Source organism: Rhinopithecus bieti, unplaced genomic scaffold, assembly GCF_001698545.2.
Source record: "Rhinopithecus bieti isolate Rb0 unplaced genomic scaffold, ASM169854v2 scaffold_26298, whole genome shotgun sequence".
In the NCBI taxonomy this organism is placed as follows: Eukaryota; Metazoa; Chordata; class Mammalia; order Primates; family Cercopithecidae; genus Rhinopithecus; species Rhinopithecus bieti.
This window is the reverse complement of record NW_016811735.1, coordinates 542,604-552,208: the sequence shown is the minus strand read 5'-3', so window position 1 is coordinate 552,208 and position 9,605 is coordinate 542,604. Positions and strand designations below refer to the sequence as shown.

Here is a 9,605-nt window from a genome sequence, read left to right as displayed (position 1 = left end):
TAAGGGATTAAAAAATGTAAAGGGTTTGCAAGGGCTATCTCTGGATTTATGGATACTTTTAAATTTTCCTCTTATTTAGCTGCATTTTCTGTTTTTTAAAGCAGGATATATTATTATTTGTTTATTATTTATTTTTAATACTTTAAGTTCTAGGGTACATGTGCACAATGTGCAGGTTTGTTACATATGTATACATGTGCCATGTTGGTGTGCTGCACCCATTAACTTGTCATTTACATTAGGCATCCTAATGCTATCCCTCCCCCCTCCCCCCGCCCCACGACAGGGAAACTGAGTTGCCCAGGCTGGAGTGCAGTGGTGCGATCTTGGCTCACTGCAGCCCCTGCCTCCAGGTTCAAGCGATTCTCCTGCTTCAGCCTCTTGAGTAGCTGGGACTACGGCACACACCACCACACTCAGTTAATTTTTCTATTTTTAGTAGAGACAGGGTTTCACCATGTTGGCCAGAATGGTCTCGAGTCCCTGACCTCATGATCCATCCCCATTAGCCTCCCAAAGTGCTGGGATTACAGGCATGAGCCACTGTGCCTGGCCTTTTTTTTTTTTTTTTTTTTTTGAGACGGAGTCTTGCTTTGTCGCCCAGGCTGGCACCATCTCGGCTCACTGCAACCTCCGCCTCCTGGGTTCTAAGCAATTCTCCTGCTTCAGCCTCCCGAGTAGCTGGGATTACAGGCGTGTGCCACCACGCCTGGCTAATTTTGTATTTTTAGTAGAGATGAGGCTGCACCATGTTGGCTGGGCTGGTCTCGAACTCCTGATCTCAGGTGATACACCCGCCTCGACCTCCCAAAGTGCTGGGATTACAGGCATGAGGCACTGTGCCTGGCCTGCTTTTTTATAATAAAAATTATAAATAACATATGTTAGAGCCAGGAGTGGGTAGCTCATGCATATAATCCCAGCAACTCAGGACAATGAGTTGGGAAGATCATCTAAGACCAGTTCTAGACCAGCCTGGGCAACTTAATGAGACTCCATCTGTTAAAAAAAAAAAAAAAATTTAACTAGCCAGGAATGGTGGTGTGTGTCTGCAGCCCAGCTACTTGGGAGGCTGAGGTGGAGGGATCACTTGAGCCCAGGAGTTCAAGCCTGTGGTGAGCCATGATTATACCACTGTACTCCAGCCTCAGCAATAGAGCAAGACTCCATCTCTTTAAAAAAAATTCCATGTTTGTAAGTGTTTAAGGTGATCTTACTGTACCAGATGTTTAAAATAGTACTGTTATCTAGCTTATAGGGCTGTTATGATGACTGAAGGAAATAATTCTGTAAAGAACTGAAGTTCAGTGCCTGGCACACTAGGAAGTACTCATGAAGTGGTATTGATGTGCTAGTAGTATTACTAATAATTGAGGTTGTTGCTGAAAATGTTGAGAATTACTCAATGTTATTTTGTAATGTAAGACATTATAATTATGTCAGATTTTATAGGCTTTTAGTTCATTATTATTATTATTATTATTATTATTATTATTATTTGAGAAGGAGTCTCGCTGTGTCACCCAGGATGGACTGCAGGGTCGCCTGCAACTTCCATCTCCCACGTTCAAATGATTCTCCTGCCTCAGCCTCTCAAGTAGCTGGGATTACAGGTGCCTGCTACCACGCCTGGCTAATTGTTATATTTTTAGTGGAGATGGGGTTTTGCCATGTTGGCCAGGCTGATCTCAAACTGCTGACCTCAGGTGATCCACCTGCCTCAGTCTCCCAAAGTGCCAGGATTGCAGTGTGAGCCACCACACCAGGCCTCAGTTCCATATGTATTTAATATCAGTTTTTATACATTCACAAAATGGAGTAAGATGGGTCAGTATTTCTTAACTATTATGACCAAACTGGACTTGCTAATTATTCTAGTTAGTAAACTGCATTCGAGTCCTGTCCCAGCCTTTTGCCACCAGTATTCTATTAGAGTAGCCTGCTCCCTTCACAGCTCTTGTTACAATTTGTAATTATTTATTTATTCGTTTCTTGTATTATCAGTGTCCTCCATTAGACTGTAAGCACAATGCAGGTAGAAACTGTCTTGTTGACCATTACTTCTGCAGTGCCAGGCCTAGTACCTAAATATGATAGGCCCTTAGTAAGTATTTATTGAATTGATAATTGTTATAGTTTGAGATGCTGGGCTTCAGTCCTAATGGCTGATAGGTCTGCGTTCATGAAAAATATGTACAAATATTTGGACTCATATAGCACTAAAATTGTCATTACAACAAAAGTGGATATTTAGGTTAAATTCTTTTACAAAACCAATTTTTAGGTCCCTGTTAAGTTCAAATCTACTCTAGAAAGCTTTTGGTAAGCAAACAGATGACATTTCCAAGGATATCTAATTTGTTTTCCTCCAGGTTACACTTAAAAAAATGTATAACCCTTCAGAATATGAACACATGGGATTAATTATGTTATTTTATTTTTGGCTTCTTTCTCTCAGGTTCACAGTTAATAGAAGGATCTCTATAGTTGGATTTGGCTTATATGGATCTATTCATGGCCCTACAGATTATCAAGTGAATATACAGGTACAGTTTCCTCCCCCACCATATATCATCTTAAAATAAAACAAATAGGTAACTTTACAATAAGATATTGTTTTGACAGAATCCAAATTTCAATATAATTGTCAAAGGAATCGGAAGGCCTCTCAGTAGCATTGTAAGCATAGAGAGTTCTGTTTTAGAATTGATCTAAAAAGTCTGGTTGCAGAAAATTGGGGTCCTTCACAAAAGCATTAGCATATAAGAAGGTCTTCTTTGTCCAGGAATCCCTTCTATTAATACTTCCTGCTCTGCAGTCTTAAAACACCCTCCTGCCTTTTTCATGGCTCTTTCAACTCTAGGACTGAAACTAAATTTCTTGTAACTGGTATGAGCATCCTGTGACTTCCCGAGGGGCTGAGCAGACCCTACTTTATTCTTGGTTACTTTTTTTTGAGACAGGGTCTCACTTTGTCGCCCAGGCTGAAGAGCAGTGGTGCGATCATAGCTCACTGTAGCCTCAATCACCCAGGCTCAAGAAATCCTCCCACTTCAGCCTCCCAAGTAGCTAGGACCAGAGGCATGTGCCACCTCGCCCAACTAATTTTTCTTTGTTTTTTTGTTTGTTTGTTTGTCTCGCCATATTGCCCAGAGTGGTCTTGAACGCCAGGGCCCAAGTGATCTTCCTGCCTTGGCCTCCCAAGGCATTGGGATTACAGGCATTAGGCCCCTGCTTCATTCTTTAGGCTTTCTCCACCTCAGTTCTTTCAGATAGGGCGCTACTCCCTGATCTGGAGGAAAGTTAAAATACCTGTCTCCTCCCTTTCCTTATTAATAAACCAGTGTTCTTTACACTTTTGACTGCATACCCCGATTAGTAAAATTATTTTTGAAAACACATCCATATTGTATTTTTACTTACCAACTTATATATATGCAATACTGTATGTATATTTTATGTATAAACTGAAACATGAAAAATATGAGAAAGTAGACAAATGTTTCACATTTTTGTTTATCAACAAGAACCCACCATCTCTAAAATGTTATTAATATATTATCTTTAATAAAAAAACTTTGGTTAACTTTGTGATCAAAGTGCATTGTTAGTTTTCAAAATACTGGTTTTATATTTTGTGATACAACAGTTCAAACATCTGGCTTGATGACAGTCAAAAAAGATACCATACTACCTCAGAAAGAAGATACCATCCTCCAAAAGGAAGAATTGCGTTATTGGCTGTGCCAACAGAATCATTCTACTTATTTTCCAATGCTTGTACACTAAGGTTTATTGTGAAATTCAGCTGCTAAATTTACATCATTCATGTCAGTTTGTTGTGCTTATAAACCAATTAGAAGGCTATTTTTTTTTTTTAAGCAGAGTCTCTCTATCACCCAGGCTGGAATGCAATGGCACGATCTCTGCACACTGCAACCTCTGCCTCCCAAGTTCAAGCGATTACTGTGCCTCAGCCTCCCAAGTAGCTGGAATTACAATCACGCGCCACCATACCCAGCTGATTTTTGTAGTTTTAGTAGAGACGGGGTTTCACCATGTTGGCAAGGCTGGTCTCGAACCCCTGACCTCAGGTGTCTGCCCACCTAGGCTTCCCAAAGTGCTGGGATTACAGGTGTGAGCCACTGTGCCCAGCCAGAAAGTTATATTAATATTTTAATAAATAAATTTTAAACTCACTGAAATTATTTGAAAGATTTTTTAATAGGTTAGAAAATTTTGTTTCCATGTTTTTAAGTACAGAAAGACCTTAGCAAACCTCTGAAGGATATAAAAGATTTTCACAATCACTCCCCATTGTACTTTATATACTTTTTTAACGTATTGTTAAGGTCCTATTCAGTAGACCCCATGAACTCACTTAAGCAAGCTGGATAATCGGCAGGTCCAGGAAGGCACAAGTTCCCCACTGTCAGCCGCTGATTGTGGAACTTCACTCTTACATTATGTATTACAGAAGTCACCAGACTCGGCCAGGTGCAGTGGCTCACACCTGTAATTCCAGCACTTTGGGAGGCCAAGGAGAGTGGATCATGAGGTCAGGAGTTTGAGACCAGCCTGGCCAACATGGTGAAACCCCGTCTCTCCTAAAAATACAAAAAAATTAGCTGGCCATGGTGGTGCATGCCTGTAATCCCAGCTACTTGGGAGACTCAGACAGGAGAATTGCTTGAACCGGGACCCGGGAGGCAGACATTGCAGTGAGCCAAGATCACACCACTGCCTTCCAGCCTGGGCTACAGAGTGAGACTCCATCTCAAAAAAAAAAAAAAAAAAAAAAAAGACACCAGACCAGACTCCTTGTGTACAAACTGAGGGAGGGCATCAGGATTATAGGTACATTAAAATGATGAAGTGTACCAGCCATCCCATTACTGGGTATATACCCAAAGCATTATAAATCATGTTGCTATAAAGACACATGCACACATATGTTTATTGCGGCACTATTCACAATAGCAAAGACTTGGAACCAACCCAGATGTCCATCAATGACAGACTGGATTAAGAGGCACATATACACCATGGAATACTATGCAGCCATAAAAAATGATGAGTTCATGTCCTTTGTAGGGACATGCATGCAGCTGGAAACCATCATTCTCAGCAAACTATGGCAAGAACAGAAAACCAAACACTGCATGTTCTCACTCATAGGTGGGAATTGAACAGTGAGAACACTTGGACACAGGAAGGGGAACATCACACCCCAGGGCCTGTTGTGGGGTGGGGGAGGGGTGAGGGATAGCATTAGGAGATATACCTAATGTAAATGATGAGTTAATGGGTGCAGCACACCAACATGGCACGTGTATTCATATGTAACAAACCTGCACGTTGTGCATATGCACCCTAGAACATAAAATATAATTTAAAAAAAAGATGAAGTATAAATACTATGAGTAAAATAATAGAAACCGTTTGGGCAACAGAACATGATCCCATCGCCACACACAAAAAAATGAAAAATTAGGGCTGGGTGCAGTGGCTCAAGACTGTAATTCCAGCACTTTGGGAGGCTGGGGTGGGCAGATCACTTGAGACCAGGAGTTGGAGACCAGACTGGCCAACATGGTGAAACCCTGTCTCTACTAAAAATACAAAAAAAATTAGCCAGGTGTGGTGGTGCACACCTGTAATCCCAGCTACTCAGGAGGCTGAGGCACGAAAATTGCTTCAACCTGGGAAGTGGAGGTTTCAGTGAGCCGAGATCCCACCACTGCACTCCAGACCGGGCAACAGAGTGAGAGTTTGTTTAAAACACACACACACACACACACACACACAGATGCCTAAGGGCTTCATACTATTTTCTGTAGTTTGCTTCATTTGGTTTAACTTAAATGTAACTTGTCTCTTAAAAATTACAGATCATTGAATATGAGAAAAAACAAACTCTGGGACAGAATGATACCGGCTTTAGTTGTGATGGGACGGCTAACACGTTCAGGGTCATGTTCAAGGAACCCATAGAGATCCTGCCCAATGTGTGCTACACAGCATGTGCAACACTCAAAGTAAGAATCATGCACGATGTTCCAGATGGTTTCCTCATGAATGTTGCAGAAAGTGTGTTTTAGAAGCTGGGAGTCACTGACAGCTGAGCCATTTATAAAGAGCGGGGAAAAGAAGCTGGTACCTAAAATATTCCACTGTCTTCCGAAAAGAAGTGCTTCTCCCCACAGCTCTGTTCTGAAGGAAATAGGTCTTCCTAAGAAGTAGCCCTTTATTTCAGTAAGCAGTTGAATGTTTGGCAGAAAATAAAAGTAATTTTTAAAAAATCTTTTCACTATTCTGTAATAGCTGGGCTCTACATTCAGTATTTTATTCATTAATTAGTTTTTTTGGTAAAACTTCATTTTCTCTAAATGACATCACAAAATTTTATATAGGAGTGATAGTGTAATGTAATAGAACATTAATCTAATTAAAACACCACATTAAACTGAGTGCTTATTAAATGAAAATTACTAAGGAACCTTTTGTTCTCATTTAGGGTCCAGATTCCCACTATGGCACGAAAGGATTGAAGAAAGTAGTGCATGAGACACCTGCTGCAAGCAAGACTGTTTTTTTCTTTTTTAGTTCCCCAGGCAATAATAATGGCACTTCAATAGAAGATGGACAAATTCCAGAAATCATATTTTATACATAATTTAGCATTATACTACATCTTGGCAAAATAGTACCATACAATCTAGTGTCAAAAACATAAATGGCCACAAAAAAGTAGTTTGAGTGTTACGAATATTTATAATCGTAAGATAAGAAACAGTTTCTTCGAGGAGATAGAAAAATGTTTATTTAAATCTTTGCATGATTTAAAAACAGATTTTCCATTTTCTTACAACTTTAGGAGAAAAGAACTGGGTTTAGTAGTTTTAAAAAAAAGCACAGCTTTTTCAGCTTCAACTTGTATAATTTCATAGATTGGCTGACAGGGTCTTTCAATGGTTTGGAAATTGAAAGATTCTTGTTATATATAGCTAGTTTGGGTTTGTTTTTAACTATTTTGAAGGTTAAGTGAGATGGGCAAATAGGCTTAATTAACTGTTTTGAAGGTTGGATGAAAAGAGATGGGTCAGTATTCCTACAGAATTCATATTAACTAAATTTCAGAAAATTAAGAAGCTGACTTTATATTTGGGGGTTTGAAATATCTAGTTGTTAGCATTTGTAATAATGCTAAAAAAAAGGCCTAGTAAAATGCCCAAGAAAATTTTCAGTGCATTTACAGAGAAGGATATTTTGTAGTAGTAATGTGTTATGTAGTACAGTTTTAAAGCTATAAATGGAATTTTGTGTAAATTCACAAAAATGTGATATAAACAGGATCTAAGACTGGATTCTCTGTCACTAAACTGCACCACTATACCTGTCTCTCTGTGTGGGGGACACTGCTGATGGTTCCCAAGACTGAGACAATGACGGTGATGACAACTGGGTGAACAGATATCACTTCAACATTGTCAAAATCCTGCACAGCAAGAAACCAAATAAAATACTAACATTTCTAACAACTGCTCTGATATTGTAAAGAGATCCAACAGAATCACTCCTGCTGAAAAATACACTTTCTGCCACCTACACATTTCTATCTAGGAAGTAAAATTTGTTTCATGGTCATGACCCTATCAGTCACTGTTACAGCTGTGTTGGGGATAGGAAGTATATCTGGCAGATTGACATTTATATGCTTTTTTATAAAGCAGATTTTAAAAATATAGTAAGATTCATTTTTTCCCTTGAAAGTGATTCTCTTATAAAAAATGTAAGTGGAGTTTAAGGTATATCAAATCGTTGTGGAAGGTGATTAAAAATCAAAATTCTTTTAAGTATCAATTTAATTTTTTCTAAATAATATATAAAAACTTTTCATCTAAAGCAATATTTCACTTTATATTGTCAAGAAGGTAGGTATATTGGTGGCTGAGGTCTCTTGAAATTGCTAAAGGGAAATTTTTCTGTGGTAATGCTCTTATGGATATAAACCTCAGTTAAATGGAATATCTATGGGATGTGTGGTTCTGGTTCACTAAAAATTAACCAGTAAACACTCTGTAGTAACCATTATACAAAATACTTCTGCCTTAAAAAATATGATATGCCAGAGATGAGTTAGTGTTTCTTGATGGTGGAGACCTTTCAAATGACCTTTCTGTTGAACTGAACAATTGAAACTGCATCAGCCATAGAAAGGACAAGAAACAGAACTGTTTACTAACTTTGGGACATCCCCTGGAATTTTTTAAAATAAATATATATATGTAACCCTTTTTTGTCATTTGCATTTTTCTTCTAAAAGTGAATATAAACAGCATTTTGATTTTTTGTTTGTTTTTTGAGATGGAGTCTCACTCTGTTGCCGTGCTGGAGGGCAGTGGTGTGATCTCGGCTCACTGCATCCTCCACCTCCTGGATTCAAGCAATTCTGCAGCCTCAGCCTCCAGAGTAGCCGGGATTACAGGCGCCCACCACCATGCCCAGCTAACTTTTGTATTTTTAGTAGGGATGGGGCTTCACTATGTTGGCCAGGGTGGTCTCGAACTGACCTCAGCCTCCTTGGCCTTTCAGAGTGCTGGGATTACAGGCATGAGCCACCACGCCTGGCTGTAAACACCATTTTGGAACAGAGGTTCTAGTTAATTGAGGTTTAACTTTATGGGAGTAATGCAATACAAAATACAAATACCTCACTGCTGACTTAAAGCAGTTCATAGGAACTACAGCGATAACTGCCACTGTCTTTTGTTTCTTGATCACTTCTTGTGGTCTCAGGTTTTTCTCCCCTGTTCTAATCTCAGGAGGTGGAGGATGAAGAATGTGGGAGAATCCAATAAATAATCTTATTTACTGTTAGAGTGTGACTATCATCTTACAGCTGTTTATTAATAATAACTACCCAAGTGACTACTACGTACTAGGCTCTGCAGTAAGTACTTTACTACATTCTTTCTTGTTTCTCACAGCATCAGTATGAGGTAAGTACCCATTTCACAGGCAAATTAAAAGGTCAGCTAGGCTGGGCATGGTGGCTCACATCTGTAATCCCAGCACTTTGAGAGGCTGAGACAGAAGGATCACTTGAGGCCACGAGTTCAAGACCAGCCTGGGCAACATAGACCCTGTCTCTGAAAAATAAGAAAATTAGCTGGGTTGTGGTGGCATGTGCCTATAGTTGTAGCTGCTTGGGAGGTTGAGGGGAGGATTGGTTGAGCCCAGGGGTCAAGATTACAGTGAATTATGATAGCACCACTGCACTCCAGCCTGGGTGATAAAGCAAGACCCTGTTGGGGCAGGAAAAAGTTTATCAAGTGGTGGGAGGTGGAATTTAAACCCATTTACAGAGTTGAGAAAATATTTTGCAGGGTTCAAAAATAACATGTCACCATTCTCAAACTTTGCAGTGAGACCCAAAAAGATACTTTTACTATAAAATATACTTTAAGAAAGTGTGATATTCCAGTATCTACCCAACAAATTGAGATTCCTTGCATTATCAGAGTGTTGACAGTAGTATCTATAGTTTTTTTTTTTTTTTTTTTTTTTTTTTTTTTTTTTTTTTTTTTTTTTTTTTGACGATA

General features: G+C 39.3%; 1 protein-coding gene across 2 annotated transcripts in view; it reads left to right on the top strand.

Moving 5' to 3' along the window:
* Positions 1–8,291, top strand: part of BTBD1 (BTB domain containing 1) — a 56,327-nt gene extending 48,036 nt beyond the window's left edge. The window contains exons 6-8 of one of the 2 annotated variants that reach the window (XM_017894879.1): positions 2,459–2,546; positions 5,892–6,038; positions 6,518–8,291. In XM_017894879.1, coding sequence (XP_017750368.1) covers positions 2,459–2,546; positions 5,892–6,038; positions 6,518–6,676 — 394 coding nt within the window. In that variant the 3' untranslated portion in view covers positions 6,677–8,291. Of the gene's footprint in view, positions 1–2,458; positions 2,547–5,891; positions 6,039–6,517 lie in introns of those variants that run through there. The other variant, XM_017894880.1, reaches the window with a different exon arrangement.
* The last annotated feature ends 1,314 nt before the right edge of the window (positions 8,292–9,605 follow it).